The sequence below is a fragment of the Sarcophilus harrisii genome, chromosome 3, assembly GCF_902635505.1.
Source record: "Sarcophilus harrisii chromosome 3, mSarHar1.11, whole genome shotgun sequence".
Lineage (NCBI taxonomy): Eukaryota > Metazoa > Chordata > Mammalia > Dasyuromorphia > Dasyuridae > Sarcophilus > Sarcophilus harrisii.
This window is the reverse complement of record NC_045428.1, coordinates 610355006-610381728: the sequence shown is the minus strand read 5'-3', so window position 1 is coordinate 610381728 and position 26723 is coordinate 610355006. Positions and strand designations below refer to the sequence as shown.

At 54.4% G+C, this 26723-nt stretch overlaps 1 protein-coding gene across 1 annotated transcript; it reads right to left on the bottom strand.

The window, feature by feature from the left end:
- Positions 1-7450: 7450 nt before the first annotated feature.
- On the bottom strand, positions 7451-12866 carry LOC100920817 (zinc finger protein 665). Its single transcript, XM_031964110.1, has one exon. It carries the CDS (start codon positions 12372-12374, stop codon positions 9633-9635), a length of 2742 nt encoding a protein of 913 aa, XP_031819970.1. The 5' UTR covers positions 12375-12866; the 3' UTR covers positions 7451-9632.
- Positions 12867-26723: the final 13857 nt, after the last annotated feature.

Sequence of the window (26723 nt, the reverse complement as noted above, 5' to 3'; positions counted from 1 at the left end):
GGACCTCCCTGCTGTTGTTGCTTGTCCTTTGTTCTCAGAGGGGACCGTGGAGTCAGGGAGGTGATACATGCAAGTGAGTTGGATTGAAGTGAGTGAGAGCTGTGAAAAGTCATCAGCCTCACTAACAGGGAAGGCAGGAAGAGGGCCAGAATCAATAAACATGAATTAGGCACTTACAATTTGTCAGGAACTGTGTTAAGTGCTGGGGATACAAAGACAGTTCCTGTGCTCGAGGAGTTCCCAATCGGATGAAGTCCATGTAAAAACATGTGAAAAGAAGCTGAAAGGTAGGAAGGGTTCCTGGCAGGGCAGCGGTGGTAGGAGAGGATGGAGTCCTGGAGCCAGAGTGGGGAAGGCTCGGCTGTAGTCCCACGATGTTTATCTTGCAGAATATTATATCTGGGATAAAATCCGGGAAAAGGGGGACTTGGGGAGGGAAGCAACAGTTTTGAACAGGAGTTAAAAAACACAGGACATCATTTCCGTTCAGGAAGATGTGGGATAGTGCGCTGGAAAAAGTTGGGCTAGAAAAAACTTGTATTAACATCGAGATACGTGATTCTAAAGGGAGCAGATGAGATCACCCAGTAAAATAGTATAGACGTAGAAGAGAAAAACAAAGAGACTGAGATGGACAGAGAGAAAGGGAGAGAAGAAAGGAAGGAAGGGCCCGAGGCAGAGACAGGAATAGAGAAAGGTGTTCTGGGATTGTAAAGAAAAGAAAGTCTCCATTAAGAGATGGTGATCAATAGTGTTGAGGGATTTAGAGAGGAAAAGGAGAATGGGTTGGAAAAGGCCTGGGGGATCACTGGGAAACTTTGGAAGGGCGTCTGGGTGGAATGAAGAAACAATTTAAGAGAGGGATCAGGCTCTGGGACATGTCTTCCCCTTTTTTCTAAAGGCAAGTGGGGTTAAATATTGCTCAGGGTCCCACAGCTGGGATGTGTTAAGTGTCTGAGACCAGATTTAAACTCAGATCCTCCTGACTTCAGGGCTGCTGCTCTAACCACTGTGCCACCCAGCCACGGAAGCAGGGGGTGGGGGGAAGATATGCCAGCAGGAATGGAAGGATAAGGGAGTTTCGGGACTAGGAGACACATGGGCATGTTTCAGGCATGGAAAGGTGGGAGGAGATTGGAAAAGAAAACCCGGGATGATTAAATCCTTCTGCTGACTGCACATCCCCTATATAAAACGCCTGCCTTCTCAATGAGGGGGAGGGGAGGCAGGGAGAGGAGGGAGGGAGAGGGTTTGGAACTTTAAATTGAAAAAGCTCGTTAAACATTGTTTTAACCCTGGAATTAGAAAAATAAAAAAAATAAGGAACGAGGGGATCCGGGGCCGGGGGCAACCTGCTGCGGGAGATCGCGGAGATCAGAGGGATCAGCCTTGGGCAGGAATCGGGCTGCTCCTCATGGAGGGGGGAGGGGGGCCAGGGCACCACGGAAGGGAGGAAGGGGACCTCAGAAGGAATGGCCTCAAAACAGGGCAATTGATAAGGCGTGGCGGGGGCGGAGGGTTTAGGGTCTTGGAGAAGAAAGGCGGGCCCCAGGGGAGGTGGGAGAATGAGCCGATAAGGCAAGGTGCAGGAGGACTGCCCGGCAGCACCGAGGCCCGGCCGAGATTGTGGAACGGGAACTTGCAGTGGGCCCAGTGCGATCCCTTTGAGCCTTTCTCCACTTTCATTTAGAAGCAGGAGGAGGAGGAAGGAAGGGGATGGGGAACGCAGCCGGGGCAGGAAATTTGATATGAGGAAAGGGGAGGGTGGTTGGGGGCGGTCGGGGAGGAGGGGGCAGGCTAAAGGGGATATGAGGGGGGGGACTGGAAGTCACTGTTGGGGTACAGAAGGGAGAAGGACCCAGCGGCAGAAAGGAGGGCCTTTTGGAACATGGAAGGGCTGATGCTGCGAACTCCGGCACAGTCACCTTTGGGGGGTCGAGGCCACATTGGGTCCCCAACAATGTCTGAGTGGGGGCTGGCGGGCCAGAGGGTTCTGGGGGGCCCTAGGGGTAGAGCCCTCCTGCTGGGCGCACCTCCCTGGGAAGCCCGGAGGGGACCATCGGACTTTAATTTTACCCACACCCTAATGTAGCACCCTAACCCTAACCCGTTCATAAAAACTACCGTCCTGACCCTCGTCTGGCCACTGGGCTCTGCTGAGCCTGCAGGAGAGTGGGGCTGATGGCTCTGCACAACTCCGGCTCGCTGAAATCCAATTCGCTTGTATCCTTCTGATGTCATTGATCCTCTTCAAGAATGAAGGACCAAAACAACAAAACCCCGGGGGGGGGGGAAAAAGGCAAAGGGGGAGGAAGAGAGAGGAAGGGAAAGGGAAGGAGAGAGAGGAAGAGAGGACAGAAGGACAGAGAGAGGAAGGAGAAGAGAGAGAGGAGAGAGGAAGAGAGACAGAGAGAGGAGGAGAGGAAGAGAGAGAGAAGACAGAGGGGAGAGAAGGGGAGAGAGAGGAGGGGACAGACAGAGGAAGGAAAAGAGAGAAGAGAAAGAAGACAGAAAGACAGAGAGAGGGAGAGAAGAGAGAGAGAGACAGACAAGAGAGAGAAGACAGAGAGAGAGAGAGAGAGAGAGGAAGAGAGAAGAGAGAGAAGGAGACAGAAGAAAAGAGAGAGGGGAGGAGACAGAGGAGACAGAGAGAGAGAAAGAGAGAGAGAGAGAGGAGAGGAGAGAGACAGAGACAGAGAGACAGAGACAGAGAGAGAAATGGATGGATGGATGGACAGATGTATAGCTAGATAGCTGGATAGATAAATGGATGGACAGATGATAGACAGATAGATGGAGAGATGATAGATGGATAAATGGATGGATGATAGATAGATGTATAGATAGCTGGATGGATAACTGGATGGATAGATGGATGGACAGATGATAGATGGATAAATGAATGGATGGATGATTGATAGATGAATAGATGGATAAATGGGTGGATAGTTGGATGATTGATAGATGGATGGATGGATGATGGATGGACAGATGAAAGACAGATATATGGATGGATGATAGATGATTGATGGGAATCCAATGAACCCTCCCCATCTGGGTTTTCTATAAATAGCGCCGGCGGGCTTTGTTAGTTCCCTGGTTTGGGGGGCAAAAAATGGGTCAACAGGCCCTGCTCAGGATCTTGGTGAGTTCCCAACCAATGGGTGGTAACTCCCCGGGAAGAGGGTAATTTTCCCGGTTTCCCACCCCAAGCTGCTTCCCCAGGCACCAGTTCCCGGCCCTTTGGGTCCATCTGCTTTTTAGATAAAGGCCCTTCCTTGAGGAGGTCCCGCTCCCGGAAAGTTAGGCCCGGGCCCGGGCCTGGGGGCGGGGGGGAGGGAAGACAGGGGTCAGGACTTTCTGGACTCACAGGCCTGGGCAAGGGGTCAGGCCCCAGGTCCCAGGAGATTGGGATCCGAATCTCATTCTCGTTGGTGGAATTCTCCCCAGGAGGGCTGGAGCGGGTTCGAAACCTGCCTCGGGTTCTTCTTGGCCACTGGTCCTGCACAAGGCCCTGCCCCTTTCTCCGGGAGGTATCCCTTTGCTTTCCCCTCCCTCGAGGCCAGTGAAAATCTCGCTCCCTGACCAAGGGGGCCTGGAGCATCAGTGGTGCGCTGCCGTTAAAAAGGGGCCGTGCCCTAATCTCGGAAAGTGTCCTCTCTTGGTCCTCCGGGCCGCTGGTGGGGGAGGCGGGTTGGTTTCCTGACCCTCGGCGTCGGCCCAGGCCGGCGGCTCGCCTTTCCCGGAAACGCGCGTCCCAGCCCCCATTCTGACCGGGCTCCAGGCGTTTGCTCCGGAGGACTGGGAATTTTCGGCGGGAATCAGCGCCAGGGCTTCGGTCCCCCACCCCCCCGTCCCTGGATCGCCCCCGTTCCTGCTCGCTCCTGCGCGGGAAGATAAGCCCCCCAGCGGTCCTGCTGGGCGTGGCCACTGTGGCCCGGGGCCCCGGCAGGCTAGCCCTGGCCTCCCCCCGGTCTTGGCCTCGCCCTTTCACTTAAGGACTGGAGGGAGGCTGTTTCCCTCCACTTTCCTAACTGGGAATGTAAACATGTGGCTTCTTTTCTTTTGGAGGTTTCGCCCGGAAGCACTTTGATTCCTTCTTTCCTCCCCTTCCCGGTAGTTTCCCCTCATCACTCCCTCGGAAGCCAGCCAGGCCAGCAGTGTCGTTAAGCGCCCTCCTTGCCTAATGGCCGGGCTGGGGAAGTGTGATAGGTCAAGTGGCTGTCGGCCGGCCCCGGGGAGGGAAAGGGCCAGGGCCCGGGCCTCAATTTCCCTATCTGTAAGTTGCAGCCCAGGGTTTGAGAAGGGGGAGGGAGGAAGAGCTCCAGGGAGGGGCTGGCGGGTAGCCCCAAAGCCAGCTCTCGCTCCCCACGGGGCCTCCCACCCCTTCCCCCACGGCTGCGCCTGGGGCCTCGATGGGCCCTCGGGAAGGCCGTGCCCGTCTAGGGTACCAAGCATGTGGCGGAAGCGTGGGACCCCAGGCCGCAAGCCACGGGGAAGCTGGGGGGGGGGGAGGGGCACTGGAGCTCGGGCTCTAATGGGGATGTGACGCCAGGCCCGGGTCCGGGGGCTGCCCACGCCGAAACTGGGAGGCAGGAGATGGGGGGCAGGGGCAGCTTATCTACCGCTCAGTTCTGGGGGGCTCCCTTCGGGGTCGCGTTGAATGGGAACTCACTGAGGCGGGGGGGGGGGGGGGTCCCCCTCTGGCCCCTCCCCCATTGGCGGAGGGGCTTGGGGTGGGGCCGGGCGAAAGTGGGGCCCCAGGGTGCGGTAGCCAGGTTCCTTCCTCGCCATGGGACAAAGGGTCCCTTGGCCTTGGAGGAATATCCCCAAGGGTGGCCGGGTTCAGGGGGCTCCACGGGGGGCCTGCTCCCCTTCCGCCCTCGGCGTGAGTCAGGCGGGAGGAGGCAAAGGGCCCCCGTGCTCCCACGGCCCGGATGCCGGCCCGGGGGGCTCAGGGCCCAGGCTCAGGGGCGCAGCCCTGCTCAAGGACGTCCCTGAGGATTCCGAAGTGTTCAGTGCCGCAAGGGCTCCCAGGGAAGAAGTCTCGGCAGGGAAACTGAGGCGGGGGGCAGTGGCGGAGGAGAATCAGACCAAGCATGATTTCAATGGTCAGAGGAACTGCCGGGGTGTGCTGTAAGAGAATCACTGACAGTGGCGCTCTTGGTGGGCTGGAGGCAGGGAGACCCACCAGGAGGCTCCTGTGCGCAGGACAGCCTGATGGCTTAGGTTGAGAGGGAGATCACCAGTTGTTTGGGTTCCTCCCGAAGTGATGCCTGGGGGAGCAGAAGGGTGCCCAACTTGGAGGCTCCTGGGCGGGCCAGGCTGATGCCCGGTGGTGGTGGTCTCCAACCAGCAGGCAGCCGGGGCCTCCGCGGTGATGGCGAAGGAAGTGGAGGGGGAGGTCGGGGAGCTCGGAGGCCCCTGGAGCATTCCTCCTGACTGCACCCTGGAGGGAGGTCGATCAAGAGGCTCCAGGACTGCTCTGGGCTGAAGGCTCCAAAGGGACCACCTCGGCTCTGGGGTTCTCCTTCCAACCTCCCAAGCCCATTTTCCCCAAAGACCCTCAAGTTTTCCCGGAGCCCACGCCTGCCGACATCCCTGCGGGAAAGCGACCCCCCTCCTCCCCTGCCCGATCCGGACTCCTTGGAGGGGGCTGGATGGTGGGTTGATTTGGTGGAAATGGAACCAGGGGACCGGGCTCTTGAAAAATAAAAGATCTGGCGACTGACTAATCGGGGCTTGCTCCTGGCTGTGGGGCCACACAACCTCAATCCGGCCGGGGTCGGGGACGAACGGCCCTCCCGCCTTCCGATTTTCTTCAGTCCTATTAAGCAACAGCAACAAAATTCAGAAAATTGTCCACGAGGAAGAGTTCCGAAAGGGACACAAACAAGGCAGACTGGGTCTTCATCTTGTGATATTTTATTTATTTATTTTTTAATTCGACAAACTCAGTATTACAGCTTCATATATAATATATTTTTGCTTGTGTATTTGAATGCTTTTTTGTGGATTACTACTAAGTTTAGAAAAATGGAAAAGAAAAGAAAAAAAGAGGTGAAGTCCCTTGTAACTAGTTATGCATATGACACTATAGAAATGTTAGCCATGATTAGCTTATATATATGTATATACACACGCACATACACAATACATATACACGTACACTGAACATTTCAGTAGTTTTACTAAATGGGTTGTTTTTGTGCACCTGGAATTGGGGGGGATGATTACTAAGCTTAGAATTACATAAAGAAAATAAGGCCGATCCTAATGATATGGACTCAGAATAGGAACAAATGTAAAATCTTACGCTCAGGTTCAAGAAAACAACTTCACAAATACACAATGGGGGAAAGCGTGATTAGACAGACAGGATTTTTGTCTGAAAAAGACCTGGCAGTTCTAGTGGACTAAAAGCTCAATATGAGTCAAATGGGAGTCAACAGCCAGGAAATCGAAGGTGATTTCAGGCTGCCTGCTCTAAGAGAGGTATGGCTTCCAAGAGTGAAAAGGGCCCCTTGTGGGCTCCCGTGGTCAGACCACGGCATTCAGTTCGGAGGCCATAACTGAGGAAGAACCGGGATAAATGGGAACGCTGTCCGAATGCCTCTGGTCATGCATTTGGAGCCTAGAGAAGACCTGGGGACCGTGGTAACTGTCTTCAAGTATCTGAGAGGCCATCCCGTGGAAGGGGGATGGCCAGTCTTCTCAAGGGCAGAAACGGGAGCAAGGGGGTACGCTGCAAAGAGGTAAATGTAGTTTCGATAGAAGCAAAAATTTACTCTTAGAGCGACCCCAAGTGGAAAGTGCTACCGTGAGGGCTCGGTCAGAAGCGCTGAATCCCACCCACCTGCCTGCAGTCTCCCAGGTGCAGAGCGGCAGGGCTGGGCTCCACGCCCTATTGCCAGCCTCCTGGGCTCTCCCCTCACAGAAGGAGCCTTCACCAAGGCTGGGATTCTTCTCACCTTCTCTGTTACTGGGGGGAAAGTGGGAGAGCGGGGGGTCTCCCCAAAATATCTATACATGCAGTGGCTGACCCCCATACAACTATCTACTGTCCGTGGTCTGAAGGTCCCGTTGGGCACTATTGGACTGGCGCGGGGTGGACCCCTGCACTGTTCAGGCTCCTGCCCCCGGGGCGTGCGGGCGACAAGTCGGGCGGTCTCCAAACATCCAGCGGCTCTGGACATGCTGGGGAGACTCTGCCATCTCCAGTCTCCAAGAGTCAACAAATGGCTCTCTGTCTTACAGGATCCCATCCCTGCCCAACGTCAGGAAAAGTCGCTGGGATGTAGCAAGATGACATAAAGTCATTATTATAAAGAGTTCTCACATAATTTTCCATGGTTTTGGGGTTTTTTTCCTAAAGCTTTCCTCCCGTAAATGCCTCCTCACCCCCGCCCATGAACGCCCTTTGTTTAGCAGAAACACTAAGGGTATTTGAAAACAACATCTGGCTCTTCCTTCACTGTTGAACATTTCTGAACAGGGAAGAGGGAACCACGTTTTACTCCGAGTCTTGGGGACCAAAATTGGTTACTGTGCTTGTTCTGGACTCTAAAGTTGCCTCTGTCACTCCATATGTTGGCCTTCTGCTTCTTCACACCAGCCAGATGGTTCTCTGAATATCGAATACTAGCTTGGATACGTTTGTACGCCACAATTTGCTCCGTCATTCTCCCAACTTTTGGGAATTTCCAGGTTTTTTGGTACTAGATGAGTCAAATGCAAACTTCAAGTGATATGAAAATATATTCTAAGTCACTAACAGTACAAGAAATCCAAATGAAAATAACTTCTCAGTTTTACCTTACCCTATGCAAATTGGCTTAGATAATAAAAAATGGGAACCACAGTGAAGAAACCATGGAAAAACAGGCACCCCAATGCTTTTTTGGTGAACTGTGAAGCAGTCTGAACATGGTGGCTTTTGGTTTGAAATCACCCAAGTAAATTGGCTAGAATGTCTATCCTTTTAACCCAGATAGCTCACTACCCGGTACGTAGCCCAAGGAAGTCAAAGAGAGAAACAAAAGTCCAATCTGTACAAAATATCTAAGAGCAGCACTCTTCATGGTAGCAAGATATTTGAAACGAAGCAGGTGACCCCTTGTTGGAGGAACAAGACTGTGGAAAGTGATTGTATAGGGTTATTCCTGGGCCATGAAAAGCGATATATATATATATATATATATATATATATATATATGTATGTATATATATATGAGACAGGGGGAAGTAAGAAGAATCAAGAGAACAATACATGATGACAACAACAAAAATGGGAAGATCACTAAAACCAAGTCAAAATGAGTAATAGAAAACCGTGACAGAGATGGGGGAATACTAATGTAAGATGTTGTTTACATCGTCACACAAAGTTCTTTATCATATTTCTAAAAAAATTATTTGTTTTGTCATAAGGGATGGCTGAACCCGGAAGGGGTGGGTGGCAAAAAACTATGATATAAAAATGAGTCAAATATTTTAAAAGGCTGAGGTCCCAAAGCCTAAATAATATAGAACTTTAGGAGAGAATATTGTACAGTTAGTCACTTAAGGTCTCAGCATCACTATTTCTATATAACTGCTTTTGTCAAGAGAAAGGGTTCATTTTGGGGATGCGTGGGAAAAGTGAGGTAACATAAGGTGAAATGAAGATATAAAATACTACTGTGATGAATTTTGCTGCATATTGGACCTTTCTTTCAATGACATCCTTGGGGATATAAAACTTGTGGGTAAATAGTGGGACCAAGGGAAAGGAACAGCTCTGTAACTCTGCTCACATGATTGCAAATTGTTTTCCAGAGAACTTAATTCCACTTGTAAATCATCAGTGTATTAAGGTGCTGTCTTTCCAGAGTCCTCCAGCACAGACCATTTCCATTTTTTACCATCTTCACCAACTTGACAGAGGTGATCTCTCACTTCCACTGATTCCTCACTCTCACTGTAAATGAGTCAGAATCCTTTGGCCATCTATCCACTACGGAACGGATTTTTGATAACTGTTGCCCTATTGTTGTTAATCCCTCATATTCCGAATGTCCGAGATGGTGGCTGCAAATACTCTTTGCTAAACTGAAAGCTTTTTACCTTACTCCATTTCCAGTGATTCTGTTATTGTAAAAGTATTTTCATTTTAAACGACTGAAAAAGACAATTTTTTCTTTTGTAATCTTCTCCCTCCCTCATCTGGTTGCGAATTCTCCCCAACACCGTTTGTGATTAGTACTCCTGTCCAGTTATTTTTGTAACGTGCCCTTTTATATTTATATGAGTTATTTTTGATCTCTCAGACATCTAAAATCTACAAGGGGTTGGCAAATGCATAAGATCGAGTGATCCTCCAAGAGATAAATGGTCAAAGGATAGACAAGTACTATTACTCCGATCGAGTCCTTCTCTTCATTGTGGCATAGAGGCGACTCTATGGGAACTCAAAGGAATGAAAGCTGTCAAGTCCTACACTAAGGTCGAGAGGCTACAGGAAAGTTCGAACAGACTCACTCAGACTGGCTACGGGATAAACTTTTTCAGCTAAAGCAACCGTAAAAGAACTTCTAAATCATGCAGGAGCTGTCTGCGCTAGCACAAGCAGTACTCACACCGATGCACGTCGATTATCTGATGCTTCCCAAGGAATCGGCCAGGGCCGCGGGCGTTCCTGCGTTCATTTCGTCTATGAGTTTCTCACCAGCGTGGATTATCTCTTGCTCATTTAGGGGTCTGATCTGGCTGAATGGTTTCCCGAATTCATCACACCCAAAGGGCTTTTCTCCAATGTGGATTTTCTGATGTTTCCTAAGACTTCCATAACGGCTGAAGAGTTTTCCACATTCGTTACATCCAAAGGGTTTCTCGCCAGTATGAAGTCTCTGATGATGAAAAAGAGATGACCGGTGGCTGAAGTTTTTCCCACATTCATTACATTCAAAGGGCTTCTCACCAGCATGGGTTCTCTGATGTTCCGTGAGGTGTACTTTCTGGCTGAAGGCCCTTCCACACTCGGTGCATTCAAAGGGTTTCTCTCCGGCATGGATTCTTTGATGTTTTGTCAGGTTTCCTCTCTGGCTGAAGGATTTCCCGCATTCCTCACATTTAAAGGGTTTCTCTCCGGTGTGAATTCGTTGATGTTTTGTAAGGCTTCCGCTCTGGCTGAAGACCTTGCCGCATTCATTACATCCGAAAAGTTTCTCTCCTGTATGAATTCGCTGATGATAAAAAAGGGATGTCCTGTGGCTGAAGTTTTTCCCACACTGATTACATTCGAGTGGTTTTTCTCCAGCGTGAATCCTCTGGTGTTCAGTAAGGTGGCCCCTCTGACTGAAGGCTTTCCCACATTCAGTACATTCGAAGGGTTTCTCTCCAGTATGAATTCTCTTATGTGTGTTAAGGTGCCCTCTCTGGCTAAAGACCTTCCCACATTCACTACACTCAAAAGGTTTCTCTCCAGTATGGATTTTCTGATGCACAGTAAGGCTCACCCTCCAGCTAAAGGCTTTCCCACATTCGCTGCACTCAAAGGGTTTCTCTCCAGTATGAATTCTTCTATGTGCATTAAGATGGGCCCTCTGGCCAAAGACTTTTCCACACTGGTTACACTGAAAAAATTTCTCTCCATTATGGCTTCTCTGATGTAAAGCAAGGCGTGAATTGTTGCTGAAGGCTTTTCCGCACTCATTACACTCAAAGAGTTTCTCTCCCGCGTGAATCCTCTGGTGTTCAGTAAGGTTGCCGCTCTGGCTGAAAGTTCTCCCGCACTCATTACACTCAAAAGGTTTTTCTCCAGTGTGAATCCTCTGGTGATAAAATAGGGATGTTCTGTGGCTGAAGTTTTTCCCACATTCAGTACATTCAAGGGGCTTCTCTCCAGCATGAATTCGTCGATGTTCTGTAAGGCAGATCCTTTGGCTGAAAGCTCTTCCACATTCGTTACACACAAAGGGTTTCTCCCCGGTATGAATCCTTTTATGTGCATTGAGGTGGCCCCTCTGACTGAAGACTTTTCCACATTCGTTACAGCCAAAGGGTTTTTCTCCAGTATGAATTCTCTGATGCACAATAAGGCGTACCCTCCAACTAAAGGCTTTTCCGCAGTCGTTGCATTTAAAGGGTTTTTCTTCAGTATGAGTTCTCTGATGTATAGCAAGACACGAGGTGTTGGTGAAATTTTTTCCACATTCATTGCATTCGAAAGGTTTCCCTCCACCATGAATTCTCTGATGTTTAGCAAGGTTTCCCCTCTGGCTAAAGGATTTCCCACATTCATTACATTCAAAGGGTTTCTCACCGGTATGAATCCTCTGATGTTTGGAGAGGCTTCCGCTGCGGCTGAAGACTTTCCCGCATTCTTTACACGAAAAGGGTTTTTCCCCAGTATGAACCCTCTGATGATAAAAAAGGGATGTCCTCTGGCAGAAACTTTTCTCACATTCGGTGCATTTAAAAGGTTTTTCTCCCGTATGACTCCTCTGATGTTCAGTGAGGCTTCCCCTCTGACTGAAGGTCTTTCCACACTGACGACAATGGAAAGGTTTATCTCCGGCGTGAATTCTCTGATGTTCGATAAGGCTGCCCCTGCGGATGAAGGCTTTCCCACATTCGTTACACTGGAAGGGCTTCTCTCCAGAATGAATTTTCTGATGTACCGTAAGGTTTCCCCTGCGGCTGAAGGCTTTCCCACATTCGTTACACTGAAAGGGTTTCTCTCCTGTATGAATTCTCTGATGTTTGGTAAAGTTGCCCTTGTGATTGAAGGACTTCCCGCATTCGTTACAGTGAAAGAGCTTCTCTCCAGCATGAATTCTTTTATGTTCACTAAAGTAGCTTCTCTGACTAAAGCCTTCCCCATTGAATTGAAAAGGTTCCTCCCCAGTATTCATTATCTGATGATAAATAAGAGATGTCCCTGGGCTGAAGGTTTTCCCATACTCATTATAGTCAAAGGGTTTGTTTCCAGGATTTACAGTAGGGAATGGAAAAAGATCTGGGGGGTAATCGAAGGGCTTCTTCCATTTATTGTACTTACAATGTTTATTATCTAAGGACATTCCATTAAATAAAATCAGGTCTGAAAACTGATCAAAACTGCTTCCAAGTGGATCAAATTTAAAAAGATTTTGTCCCGAAGGAGTTCTCTGTTGTGGAACAAAGAGTGACCCCAGATCAAAATCTCTCCCAAAAGTACTACCTCCGTGGATGCTCATCTCATCAAAATTTTTCACATTAACAGTTTCTAGTTGACTATATTGATTCTCTTGGTTGGCTTTCTGCCTTTCTAACATGATGTCATATTCCCAATCTTCTCCCATCTTAGAATCCCAAAAACCATCTTTTGTGAGTTTCTCATCGGATGTTTCCATACAAATGATGTGCTGTGGAATCGAGTCCAAGGTTTCACATTTAATCTCCTGATTAAGGGAATCTGAAAGAAACACAGAAGTATCAATGTTCCCTGTTCTTTGCGTGAGGAGAAAATTCCGTTAGAGGAATGATTATCACTCTGGAAAAGGTCAGAAAAACACTGTTAATTCAATGAAATTCAACAAGTATTTATCGAGTTTCTGCCACAAGCGAAGGGGTGTAAGTATTCGGGAGACAAAGAGAAAATTGCTTTCAAAAAGCAGAGCGTGATGGGAGGTGAGACACAGGAGCAAAAACTTCAGAAAAACTGAAAGCCCAAAGACGGATGACAAGATAGTAACTGCACCCCCAGTTAGACAAACGCCATGAATTCTACTCCAGAACATGGGAGGCGCTCAAAGATGGTCTCCAAAAATCACACTTGAGAATTACTGGGAAAATGTCTCTTTTTTTGGTGAAGCAGTGGGGTTACGTGACTTGCCCAGAATCACACAGGTAGTAAGTGTTAATGTCTGGAATCATATCTGAACTCGGGTCTTCCTGACTTCACTTTGCCAGCTAGCTGCCCCCAATGACTCTATTTTCAAAAAAGGAGAAATCTGCTATCTGTGAAAACTACAAACTGATAAAACTGGTGCTGATTTGGGGCCAAACTGAATTAATCATCAATAAACATAAAGTTTGTGAGCATTCAGAAAAGATCTAATTACTAAGATTCACTCATTGGGACTAAATCATTCTTCAGAAATAAGACAGGAAAGGGATAGGAAAGGGAAGAGAATAAGAGAGGTACTTTTAGAAGGAAGCTACTCACATTAGAGTTAAAGAGAGAACATACACATTTAGAAGGGAATAAAAATCTTCTAATTTTACAAAGAAATAAGAGGGTGAGGGAATAGAATAAGGGGTGGGGTACAGGATGGTGTATAGAAGAAATGGGATAAGGGGTGTAGATTAATGGGAATGGGATAAAGAAGGAACAATACACACTCCCTTCCTCCCTCCCTCCGTTCCTCCCTTCCTTCCCTCCTTCCCATCTACCTGCCTGCCTATAAAAGTCTTCTAAATTCAGATAAAAGGGAAAGGGTGAGTGGAGAGGCTAAGAGGGGGAGCTTTGTGGGGGTTAAATAACGGGAGGGCAAAGTAGCGGGAGAAGAAAAGTAGAGGCGTCAGGAGGGATGGGAAACGAGAGAAATACGCCAACAAAATAAAGATCAGGAGTAGAATCTGTCACGTCAAAAACAGCAGGGGTAGGAATCATGATCTCCAAGTTAAAGCTAAAACAGACTTAATCCAAAAGGGAAACCAGGGAAACTGCACCAGGCGTCGCTACAACGATCAGTGTTGTTTCAGAACATCTCGATAACTGGACAGGACGAGCTGCAGCAAACAGGAGCCACGGCGTTAGAGACGACTCGGCCTCCGAGGAAGAGGGCGCCGAGCAGCCTGGCCTGAGCGAGGCAGGTGCGGACTCCGGGGTGTGACTGGGCACGTGGCCGGACACGAGGGTACCCTTTTCCCCCTTCCTCCCTCCCCTCTCCCAAGGCCACAAGTAAGCACGCGTGTGTCTGTGTCTGCGTGTACAGAGACATGGATGCGTTCACATGCACACGTCTGCAATCACACGTGGACCCTCACCATCATCCCCCTGATCAATGTCATTAGCACCATGATCGTTATGAAGGCCATCCCACCCCCACCTTCATCATTTCCACCCCCCCCATGCTTTACTGCCCCATCATCATCACCTTCATCACCCCTTTCCACCCCCTCATCACCATCTTCACTACCCCTCCCCCTCCTCCTCCTTCTCCTCACCGGCCCCCTCTGGATCAAACACCGGCTCCTTCACGCCGGACCCCCATCCCTTCCCAGTCTCATTGCACATCACCTCTGGACTTTGCCCTCTGACCCCACCAAGTCCCCTGCCTCACAGGAGGCTCTCTCACCCCTCCCTGCATGGAGGCCAGACCGACCCGGGCTGAAGGCCTTGACTGGGGCCTGGGAAAGGGGCCGCCATCAGCCTGGGCCCGAGTCAGACCCGCATCCCGGGATGAGGGCACTGAGGCACCTCGGGCGGGCGTTTAAAAAAGGCAACCCAGATGTCCAGGCCATGGGGAGGTCCGACCAGAAGGGGGCGCCCAGACCTGCCTGCCGCCCCCATCCTCTGGACCAGCTGTGAGGCAGGCACTGAGGGACTTCTTCCGCCCATTTCTCAGATGAAGAAACTGAGGTTGGAGAAGGCGAGCGTGACTCATTCACCATGAGCTGCGCGTCGCCTCCTGGGCCCGCAACCTCCCTCCCTGGACAGGCTGGCACTGAGCGGCCGGGGGCTTGTCTGAGGCTGACTCCCTGCCCCCATCTCAAGCCCCCCCGAGTCCCGCGCCGCGACCTTGCCGGGCGGGCACCCCCACGGACAGTCCTTTGCGGGCTCACGCGGGGAGGAAGGGCCCCTCGCGCTCTGCCGGAGCCCTCCCCCAGGGGCCGGCCTACGCTGCCTGAGGCCCCCAGAGGGACCCCCGGGGGAGGGCTGGGGCCGCCTCAGGCCCAGCCGGGGGCCTTCCCGCCTCCGCCCGAAGGGCCCGGGCCGGCCCCCGGGGGGTGATCCCGCAGGCCGGGGGTCTGGGGGCCCCAACGGAGGGCGCCTTTTCCGCTGGCAAGACCCGGTTTGGCAGGGAGCCCCCTACGGGGGAAAACGGGGTTTCGCTGGGGACCCCCCCAGGGCCCGCCCACCCGGCAAACCCCCGGGCCCCCCCCGTTGGGGCGGGGGGGGCCCCGGGGAGGGGCCCACCCCTCTCCTGTGGGCTGCGGGCCCCTGACCGGGCCCTCCCCGGGGTTGGGGGGGGGGGGCGGCGGTTTCCCGGGCCGACCTTCCGGGCGGGCTCCCGTTTCCCGGAAGACCGGTTCATTCCTAGCCACGTCCCGGGACGGGCCTTGGGAGGGGGGCCCCCCCTGGGGTTTTTAAAACCCCGGGTTGCCCGGGTTTGGGGGGGGGAGGGGGGGGGACGGGGGGGGAAAAAGGAGTTGGGGCCCCGGGGCCCTGGCCCTGGAGGGGGGGCCCCCCCCGGGCCCCCCCTTTTTGCCGGGGGAAAGGTTTGGGGTTTTTGGGGTGTTTGGGGGGGGGGGGGGGGGGGGGTTTTAAGGGGGGGTTTTGCCCGGTTTTTAAAGGAAATTTTTTGTTGGGGCCCGGTTTTTGGGGCCCAAAAGGGCACCGCGGGCTGGGGAGGGTTACCCAAAACGGGGAGGGCCGAGGGGGTTGGGGCCCCAGGGTGGGGGGGGGTTGGGGGGTTTGGGGGGGGGGGGGGGGTTGGGGGTAGCCTTTGGGGAAAAATTTGTTTTTGGGAGGGTTTGGGGGGTGGAAAGGGGGGGGGGGGGGGGGGGTGGGTGAATTTTGGGGGGGGAGGGGGGGGGGCGGGGGGGGGGGTTTTTTTTTTGGGGGGGGGGGGGCCCTGGGGGGGGGGGGGGGGTGGGTTTTTTCCCCCTTTTTGGGGGGGGTTTGGGGTTAAAAGGGGAGTTGGGGGGGGGGGGTTTTTTGGGGGGGGTTTTTCGGGGGGTTTTTGGGGTTTTTTCTGTTTTTGGGGGGGTGGTGGTGGGGGGTGGGGTGGGGGGTTTTGGAAATAGGGGGCGGGGGGGGGGTGGATGGGGAGGGGAAAGGGGGGGTTTGGGGGGGGTTAGTTTGGGGTTTTTGGGGGGGTTTTGGGGTTTTTTTCCGAAGGTGTTTTGGGAAGTTTTGGGGGGGGGTTTTTTGGGGGGGTTTAAAGGGGGGGGGGGGGGGGGGGGGGGGGGGGGGGGGGGGGTGGGGGGGGGGGGGGGGGGGGGGGGTTGGGGGGGGGGGGGGAGTGGGGGGGGGGGAGGGGGGGGGGGGGGTTTGGGGGGTGGGGGAGGGGGGGGAAAATTGGGTTGGGGGGGGTGGGGGTGGGGGGGGGGGGGGGGTTTGGGGGGGGGGGGTTTTGGGGGGGATTGGGGGGGTTTTTGGGGGGGGGGGTTTGGGGGTTTGGGGGGTTAAAGGGGGGGGGGTTTTGGGGGTGGGGTGGGGGGTTTTGAAAGGGGTGGGGGGGAAAAGGGGTTTTTTTTTTTTGGGGGGGTTTTTTTTTTTTTTGGGCGGGGTTTTGCAGTTTTAGGGGTTTTTTGGGGTGTTTTTTTTGGGGGGGGGATTTTTTGTTTGGCTTTTTGTTTTTTTGGTTTGGTTTTGTTTTAGGGGGCGGGGGGGGGGGGGTTTTTGGGGGCGGGGGGGGGGGGTTTTTTGGGTTTTTTCTTTTTTTTTGGAGGTTTTTTGGTTTTTGCTTTTGGGGGGGTTTTTTTTTTTTTGGTTAGGGTTTTTTTGGTTTTTTTTTGGTTTTTTTAGTTTTTTTTTTGTTTTTTTTTGGTTTTTTTTTAGGTTTTTTTTTTTTTGGGTTTTTTTTTGTTTCGAAATTTTTGTTTTTGGGTTTTTTGGTTTTTTTTTTAAATTTTTTGGTTTTTTTTTTTTGTTTTGGGTTTTTTCTTTTTTTTTTTTTTTTTTTTTTGTGGGTTTTTTTGTTTTTGTTTGGTTTTTTTTAGTTTTTTTTTTGTTTAGTTTTTGGGTTTTTTTTTTTTGGGTTTTTTTTGGTTTTGTTTTTTGTTTTTTTGGGTTTTTTTTCTTTTGGTTTTTTTGGTTTTTTTTTTTTTTGGCCCCACCCTTTTTTTTTGTTTTTAATTTGGTTTTTTTTTCCCCCCCCTTTTTTTTGGGTTTTTGTTTAGGTGGTTTTCCCCTTTGGGGGGTTTTTTTCCCTTTTTGGTGTTTTTTTGGGTTTTTTTGTTTTCCCCCCCTTCCCCCTTTTTTGCCCCCCCAAGTTTTCCCTTTTTGTTTCCCTTTTGGTTTTTTGGGCCCTTTGTCCCCCCGGTTTTTTCCCTTTTGGGTTATCCCTTTTTTTTTCCCCCCTTTTTCCCCCTTTTTTTTTTAGTTTTTTTCCCTTTTTGGTTTAATTTTTTTTTTTTCCCCCATTTCCCTTTGTTTTCCCCTTTTTTCCCCCGGTTTTTCTTTTTTCAAGGGTGTTTATTTTAAAATTTTTTGGGAAACTTCCCAGTTTTTCCCTGGGTGGGGGCTCCCGGGGGGGGTTTGGGGGGGAGGGCCCGGGTTAAATAATTTAAACATTTTGGCTGAAAGTTCTAGGCCGTGGGAGGCGGGGTGGGGGAGGGGGGGTGGCCGGCCCCAGAGGGAAAATGGGAGAAGGGAGGTTTGGTGGTGCCCCCTGGCCCCGTTTGCACCTAACCTGAGTTTTGTTTTTGCTTGGACGGACGAGTGAAGAGATTTATGGAGCCCTGTTGTGGGGTTTCATGGAGAGAGGGCCCGTTTAGTCCCCCGGGGCCCCAAAGGAGCGAAGGGGGGGGGCAGAGGGGAAGGGAGGGGGGGATGGATGAGGGGAGAGGGAGGGGAGGGGGGGCCCCCAGGGGGTGAGGGAAGGGGGGGCCCCAAACAGAGGGGATTAGGGAGGGAGGGGGTACAGGGGAGAGGGAGTGGGGGGGGCAAGAAGGGAGGGAGGGAGGGATTGGGGCCCTAAAAGAGGGGAAGGGAGTAGGGGGGGTACAGAGGGGAAGGGAGTAGGGGGGGGGGCCCCAAGGGGACAGGGATAGGGGGGGCCCCCAGAGGGGAAGGGAGGATGGGGGGCCCCACAGAGGGGAAAGGGAGAGAGGGGGGGTTTTGGGCAAGAGGGGAGGGGAGCTAGAGGGGGGGGCCCCAAGGGGACGGGGAGCCCGGATTTGCACAGAGGGGACGAGGGAGCTCAGAGGGGGGGCCCCACAGAGGGGACGAGGGAGCTCAGAGGGGGCCCCAGAGGGACGAGGGAATGGGGGGCCCTGGCAAGAGGGGAGAGGGGTCGAGGGGGGCCCTGAACAGAGGGGACGAGGGAGGGTGAACCGCCTTGCTGGGTCCTATGGGCCGGAGCCGCTTGAGGGGAGGGTGTCTGAAGTGGGAGGGGTATGGGGAGGCGGCCCCTGGCAGCCACTGCCATGATCTAGATTCAGTGATGGGGTCTGGGGGGAGCAGGGCAGCCCCAAAATGTCACAGACCGAACCCCAAACCGGTGGTCCAAGGCCCCGCCCCCGCCTCCGGGTGGGGGGCGGGGGCGCCCGGCAGTCCTTTACCCAGAAAGGGAACAAGGGGAGTCCCCGGGCCCCGGAGCCCGGAGACGGGCCCTTTTGGAAAGGAGAGGGGGGGAAGGCCCGGGAGATGGGGGGGGGGGGTAGAGCGACCCCTGGGGTGGGGGAGGGGCTGGGGGCAGGAGGCCACCGGGGGGAAGAAGCCCAAGGGCAGAGTCGGGTTTTGGCCGCCCAGGCCCGGGGGGGAGGGACCTCCCCGGGACCCCACTGCTGCGGCCCCGGCCGCGTCCCAGGGGATGCCGGGAAAGAAAGGGCCAATTTGTAAGGAAAAGCCACAAGGATGCGGCCCACGCCGGGGCCTGGGGTCCTGGGGCCCAGGGTGGAGAGGCGACAAAAGGCCCGCCTGCCGGGCCCCCTCCGCCCAGCCCCGCCGGGCCGCCCGACTTTGGGTTTGGCCAGAACCCGGGCACCGACCGCCCCGGGACACCTGGTTCGCCGGGTCCGGCCCCACACCCGCGGGTGGGTGGGCCCACGCCTGCACGAGGCCCTGGAACGAGGGAGGCCCCTGGGGGCCTGAGGACGTGCCCAGGCCCCGCGGACAATGTAGCAGGTGAGTTATGGGGGGAGGGGCGCCGAGCCTGCCCCAGGGCTCCTGGCGGCCGAGCGAGGAGGAGCCGGGAGGTGGCCCTGCTGCCCACGTGATCCCGGGATCCGCATCTCCCCTGGCCACAAGTGGCGGGTGGGTGAGGGCGGAGCTCAGGGCCCGTCCCCGCCCACAGGGGGCGCATTTATATTAGCAGCAGGAAAGAGGCCCATGGGGAGAAGTGGGGGCCGGCCAGGAGGTCGGGGACCCCGGGGGGGGTCCGTCCTCCGCCGGGCCTCGAGGGCTGCACCCGACCTGGCTGGAGGGGGGGCGGCCGGACCCAGGGAGCCCGAGTCCCGGGCCGGCCATCGTGCCCAGGCAGCAGCTCCCCTACCCCCCAGGGAAAGGGCTCCCCACCTGGTGGCCACGCTGTGTGCTGCTCCACTTCTTGCCCCTCCCACCGTGGTCTGCCCGGCCCCCCACTGTGTCCTGCGCCACCCCCCGCTGTCACGCTCCGCCCCCCACTGTGTCCTACTCCACTTCTTGCCCCTCCCTCTGTGTTTTGCTCCGCCCCCTGAGTGTCCTCCCCCAAAGTGTGTCCTGCTCCACACCCCCCCTCCTGCTCCACTTCCTGGGTGTCCCCCCAAGGTGTGTCCTGCTCTGCCCCCCACTTTGTCCTGCTCCGCCCCTTGCCCCTCCCTCCATGTCTTGGCCCGCCCCCCGCTGTGTCTTGCTCCACCCCCTCCCTTGTTCTCCCGGTGCCCCGCCCCTGGCCGGCCCCCCCAAAGCCTGCCCTTAAGCAGCAGTAGGGACCAGACAAATGCTGATGAACAATTATCGATTATCGATTCCCTGGCCTGGCGGATGCAGACACCCTGGATGGTGGGAGCCCGGCCCCCCCAAACAGGCCCTTAGGGGGTACGGCCAAGAGGGCGAGGAACATGTGACCATCCAGCAGAACTCTCGATCCCAACGGCCAACGGATAAAAGAGCCCCCGGGAGCAGGGGCAGAGCCCGGGGCGACCCAGGGGGGAGGGGCAGGAGCGGCCGGAGGCACCCGGATCTCCGGGCCCAGGAGCGGGGAGGGGCTCAGACTGGACGGGAGGGGGAGCACTGGCGGGGGTCCTGAGCTGGCACCCGCACAGTGGTCAGTCCCAAGGGGGCAGAAGCAGGCCCTTCCTGGCAAAGCCCGGCGCCTCCCCCGACCCTTGCCTCGAGGCCCCGTGACCTGCAGACCCCCAGGACGCCGCCACCTGGGGCACCAAGCTCAGGGTCCAGGACCGGGCGGCGGGGGCGGAGCCTCAAAGGACAGGAGCTGCCCGGCGCGGGCCGCCAGAGCGGCCGCCGGGGTCCGGCCCGGGCGGCCTAGGCCGTGACGGTCTCGCCCCTGCGGGGGGGCAGAGCCTCCCTGGGCGGGCCCGGCGCCCCCTGCCCACGCCCACCGAGAGGAGCCGCACTGACCTGGAGAGGAGCTGCGGGCGGGGACAAGCGGTCCTCTTCTGGGGCCTCCCTCTCGCTCTTCTTCTGGCAGAAGGCCCCGTCTGGGGGGGGCAGAGCTGGGGGAAGGAGGCTGAGCTGGAGGGGGGCTCCAGGCGGCCCCCCATCGTGGAGCTGACCCCCCAGCCCCCAAGCTGCTCCCCCACCCCAGCTGAAAGCCCGGGGCTGGCCCAGGGTAGGGGGCAAAGGGGAGACGGGGCCAAGGAGGGGCTCTGGGGTGGCTGCCGCCCTGACTGGGGTCGCCCCGAGCTCACAGACCTACTGAGCCTGGGGCAGGGAGCCCCGGAGACCTCCCTGAGCCCCCGGGGCCACAGGGGCGCCTCCGGAGCCAGCCGGGCACCCCCACGGTCACTGGAGCCATCCCCCTGCCCCGGGGGAACGGCCTCTGCAGAGCAGCACCCCCGCTGCAGGGCAGGACCCCCGACTTTAGGCAGACCTCACTGTGGGATCAGACCCCCTGCAGGGCGCTCCCCACTGCAGGGCTCCTCACTGGGGGGCACTTCCCTTCCCCCTCCCCAGGGAACAGCTTCTTTCCTGCCTCAGTTTCCCCCGCTGCTGGAAGCTTCTTCCAGCGCGAATCTATCCAGCACAGAGCCCAGCCCTGGGGGTGGGGACATGGGGAGTCCGAAGCTGCGTGGACCTCACAGACCCATGGCCGGGCCGGAGGTCCCCTCAGACCTCCAGCTCCTTTTCCCCCCCTCCTGGTGCGAGCGCTTCTTGGGAGCCCCAGTAAGGCCCAGGATTTGCAGCGAGTACTCCCCCAGCCCCCCATCCTGGCGAGATGGGGCTGCCCCTCCCCACCCCGTGCTGTGCCGGCCCCCCCCCCCCCTCACCGAGGTCCTCCATCATCATCCCCAGCAGAGGAGCGGTCCCCGGATTGATCACCAGACGGATCGATGGATCTGCAGCGAGTCTCGTCCTATGGGAAGAGAAGGAGGTTAAAGCCGCCCCCCAGTCGGTGCCCGCAGGCCGAGAAGGGGCCAGGAGCCGCAGGAACCACAAGCTCACCGGGGCGGCCACAAAGGGAGGAGGGGCCCTTCTCTAGGCTGACATCCCGGTGAGGGCTGAGGCAAAAGCCCGGAGGCAGGAGCTGCGGGAGTGGGGGGGAGGGCGGGGGCGGGCAGCGGGGGAGGGGCAGGATTCCACGGACCTGGGCCGGGGGCCGGGGCGGGAGGTCACGGGGGCGGGGCCCTGCCGGGCGGGGAGGGGGCGGCGGATGGGCTGTGTCCGGCCGGAGCCTTTCCTCGGCCTCGGCTCCCTCGGCAGCAACTCCTCCGCCCCCACCCTGCGAGCCTACTGAGCACGCGCACACCCACCCCCGAAAGCACCGTTCCCACCGCGCATCGCGATCGCCACACTCTCCCAAGAACAAAGGCCTGAGCGCCGCAGGGGAGAGTGCGCCTGCGCAGAACAGGGCCCGGAACTACATCTCCCAGAATGCCGAAGGACGTAGGCCTCGGCCGAGGCGCACTAACAGGACAAAAGCCTTAGGGCGTCGTCCGGGATGAACTGAGCTTGCGCACGGACAAAGAATTCCTTTCCCCACAACTACACTTCCCAGGGTCCCACGAAGCACCACCCTAGGCGCCACTCGTAGGACAAAAGCCTCAAGGCGGGTCCCAAGAGGTACTGCGCCTGCGCAGAACAGCCCTTCCAACTACATTTCCCAGGATGCCATAGTGATAGTCCCGCCTGCCCCCACCCCCTTCTTTCCCGCCCCCGCGCCGCTCATAAAAGCCCCGCCCGCGGAGCCCCCTCCCCGTCTCAGGCCGGGTCAGGGCGTGAGGCAGAGCGCACCCTTCAGCCGATGTCGTGTGATGAGAGGGGAGCATAGGTCCCTGACCTGTTCTCCTTCCAGTCCTGTGCTGTCCCTCCGGTCGTCACTCAGCCGCCGCGCTGCCCTCTCGCTCGCCTGCCACGGAACGGCAACACTGGTCCACGCCGCTCTGCGCTTGCGCGCCGCTCTTGGCTTGAACTACTCTTCCCAGAGGGTAGCACGAGCCGGCCGGAATGCATTTCAGCCCGGGGATGCGCGTGGGCATGCCGGGAAATGTAGTGTCGGTACCTGCCGTGCCTCCCGGAGCTGGAGAAGGCCGAGGGGTAGCGTGCCCCGGTGTGGGCGGGCCAGGAGGCGCAAGTCGGAGTGGCATTGCCCCCTCCCCCTCCCCGCCCCTCCCCCGCCCCTCCCGCAGCATTGCGCTGCTCTTTTAAACCTGGGGAGGTTTTGGGGGGAGGAGGAGGGGAAGAGGAGGAGGTGGGGAGGGACGTTCAGCAGCAAATGGGGGCTGAAAACCGACGTCTCCCCTCGAACCCCAAAGGGCCCAGCCCGTTCGCTCGGGATTTTTAACATCTGTTGGACCGGAGGAAATGCCTTTTCCAAACCCGAGCGCTTCCCGTGCATCCGCGGCGCTGACCTTCGGTGGCGGGCCCTGGACGGGCTCCCCGCCTGCGGGGGTGGGGGGCTCCCTCTCCGGGGGAGCGGGCAGAGTGCCCCGCCCGGCTGGCAGAGAGCCCACCGCTAGGGGAGGCCCGCCCGTGCCGGCGCAAGCCTGGGTTGCGGCCACAGCCATCCAAAGGCTTTCTAGGGATGGGGCCGGAGAGGTCGGGACCCTGGGGGGGGGGGGGGGGGGCAAATGATGAACGGAGCCGAGTCCTGGTCAGAGAAGGCGGCAATGAGCCAGTCCGTCATTAAGCGCCCATTCATTGGCAGAGCCTGGCTGCCGTAGGGGAGGGGAGGCCCTGGGCCCACGGGGAGCGGGGAAGGGCTTCCTGATGGGCCCGTCATTGCTGGGAGTCCAGGCTTGTGGAATTCTGCTTCGGGCTCTGGCGGGGCGCGAGGTCAGGGACCTTATCGAGGCTTCAGTCTCTGCGCATGAGGAAGTCGCGGGCCGATGTGGATTCCCCTGATGGCATCCCGAGCGGCAGCATTCATCCCCGCAGCCAGCTCTGGAAAGGAAGCACAGGACTCTGGGGGGCACAGAGCAGGGGGGGGCTTTCCCCCACAAGGCCAGTCGCCCCATCCCGACTTACTCTGGGGAAACCTCCCACCCCAGAGCAGGTAGAACTCGCCTGCTTTCCCTACATGGGAAAGGGGTTCTCGGTTCCCACACAGGTGCTCAAAGTAGCAACGGGCAGAGGAGGGACAGCCTGGATTTCACCTGAAGCAAATGCACAGGGAAGGGGCAGCTGGGTGGCAGGCGCAGTGGAGAGAGCACCAGCCCTGAAGTCGGGAGCACCCGAGTTCAAATCTGGTCTCAGACACTTAATACTTCCCAGCTGTGTGACCCCGGGCAAGTCACTTAACCCCAATTGCCTCAGGAAAAGAAAGAAAGAAAATGTACAAGGGGCAAAGACTTGGGAGCAGCCCACCCCCAGAAATCAACTAAGCCCCTTGTTTCTTATAGAACAATAATATTCCCTAACATATACAATCACTTGTTCAGCCATTCCCCAGCTGATGGGCATCCACTGTTTCCAGTTTCTGGCCACTCCAAAGAGGGCTGCCACAAACACTCGTGCACATACAGGTCCCTGTCCCTCCTGTAAGATCTCTGGGATAGAAGCCCAGTAGTAGCACTGCCCAGTTGGATGGCCCTTTGGTCAGAGGAGAATGATTAATTTCTAAATATTGAAAATGAAATCTGTTCTTTGACAAAGAGAAGATCTAACTCAGTCTCAATTGATCAATGAGGGACAGAAGCAGCTACACCCAAAGAAAGCACACTGGGAAATGAATGTAAACTGTTTGCATTTTTGTTTTTCTTCCCGGGTTATTTCTACCTTGTGAATCCAATTCTTCCTGTGTAACAAGAGAACTGTTAGGTTCTGCACACATAGATTGTATCTAGGATACACTGTGACATATTTAACATGTATGAGACTGCCTGCCATCTGGGGGAGGGAGTGGACGGGGGGAGGGGAAAAATCGGAATAGAAGTGAGTGCAAGGGATAAGGTTGTAAAAAATTACCCTGGCATGGATTCTGTCAATAAAAAGTTATTATAAAAAAAATAAAAAAGAAAATGAAATCTGAAGCGTGATAAAGATGAGATCCAAGTAAGATCTGCCCTACCCACCTTTTCCTTCACTTCTTTGGTTGTTCTTTTGGATCTTGATTTTACAGGATTTTTATACATTTGCATACAAAATACAGAATATTTCCATGTTCCCTTCTCCTTTGCTTTTTTTTTTTTTTTTTTTTTCTTTTAAGACCATTAAACAGAACAAAACCATTTCCAGGCTCTCCTTCTGGTTTATATGGCCCTTTTAAATCTTAGGGCTATTTCTTCTCTCCTGATCTAACAGTAACCGTTTTACCCTGATTCATTCTTTCCTGATGGCTTTTTTTTTTTTTCTTTTTGCCAGAATTTTCTACATTTCTCTTGATTCCTGCCTTTGCACTTCAAAGTTTCTCCTTCAATCTGACCTTTTTGCCAGAAATGCTTTGATCAAATCTCTTTTCCCTGGAGGGGCGTAGACTTTTTTTTTTTTCTGGAGCGGTCATTTAAAAAATGATCCATCTGTCTATTAAAAATGTGTATGTTTATTTTTAGGGCAACAAGGTGGTGTAGTGGATAGAGTACCTGGCCTGGTGTGAGGGAGGCTTCTCTTCCTGAATTCAAATCTGGCCTCAGATACTTAAAAGTTGTGTGACTCTGGGCAAGTCTCTTAATCCTGTTTGCCTCCATTTCCCCATCTGTAAAATGAATTGGAGAGGGAAGCGGCCAACCATTCTAACGACTTTGCCAAGAAAACCCAAAGTCACAGGCGTTTGGACATAAACCTCAATTTTATTTTTTGTAAACAGCAAAAGTCTGCCTTCTTTCCCTCCTTTCTCAATCCTCACTCCAAAAAAAGTGAGGATAGTGACAGAGACCTGGAACAAGTGGTCTAAATTTCTACAGTGACCGTGCCCCAAACGCCCGATCCCCTTCTGCCTTCTGAATGGCTGCACCGCCCTAGTCCCGATCCTGCAGGGAGCAGGTTTCAGCATTTGTAATGTTCTGGTTGGTTTTCTGGAGGTCTCAGGACCAGCCTTCATTTCAGCAGAATAAACACCACGAGAATAGCCAGGGATAAAGTCCCAAAGTCTTCATCGTCTCCTTCACAGTCTGTCTCCTGGCCTGGGGCTGGGCTAGCTTTCCCGAGGCCTTCTGGAATGGGTTTCAGTTTCAGTGGAGGAGGTAGAAGAGCCACGGCGACGGTCTCTATCTTGAAATCTGTCTGAATCTCAGAGCTTGAGCTCCAGCCTCCAGGCCAGTCTTCTCCAAGTCTGTCTCTGGCTGAGTTTGTCCCAGTTTCTATGCTTTATTACAATTACATCATTACAATATATTGAGTATAAACCAATCATTATATCACTAGGAAAACATTATTTGTTGTAAGGTTAAATCAGTGATACTGAATTAGAGAGCTGTTAATCACCATGCTAAACTAGATAACCATTATCTTATCAATTCCATCGAGTTAACACCTTGTTGTAGGATTACATCAATCATCTAGAGTTCCTGCCCTTTACAAGCAGTTTGGTGTCTGGCCGGGATGTTGCTTGGAGTCCCTCGTTCTTGGAGCTGTTTGTCTTTGCCATGTTGTTGTCATTGTTTACTGTTGACTTTATTCTCCATCGTCCATAAAAGCAATCCCAGATTTCTCTGAAACCATCCAGCTCATCATCCCTTAGGGTAGAGTACAATTCTATCACATTTATATACAATAAGTTCATTCCTTCTCCCAATGTTGGGTATCTTTCAGATTCCCATTCTTTGTCCCCTAAAAAAAGAGCTATAAAAAAAGTGTTTTTGTTTATCCTTGAAGTTTGTTTTGCCTAGGATTAATCCCTCCCCAGGTGGCGCAGGGGATAGAGTGCTGGGCCTGCAGGAAGAACTGAGTTCAAATCTTACATAGCTTAGCTGTGTGATCCTAGGCAAGTCACTTTAACCTGTGTTTGCCTTAGTCTACAGAAGAAGGGAATGGCAGACTATGTCAGGCTCCTTGCCGAAAACCAAACCCTCTGCACAGTACTGGCTCGCTGTGGTTTGTGGGTATGAAGAATCAGGAACAATTCATTAATCATCCCTCCCTTTTACTATATTCTCTATCCCCTTCCATTTCCTTCTTGACAGAAATGCATGTGTGTGCATTTATTTATTCTTCTCCTTTGACTGGTTTAAATGGAGATCAGTTTCAAGGGTCGGCTGCTCCCCCCCCCCAC

Coding starts and splice junctions, on each gene's coding strand:
- LOC100920817 (XM_031964110.1), bottom strand. CDS start 12,374: ATGGAAACATCCGATGAGAAACTCACAAAAGATGGTTTTTGGGATTCT.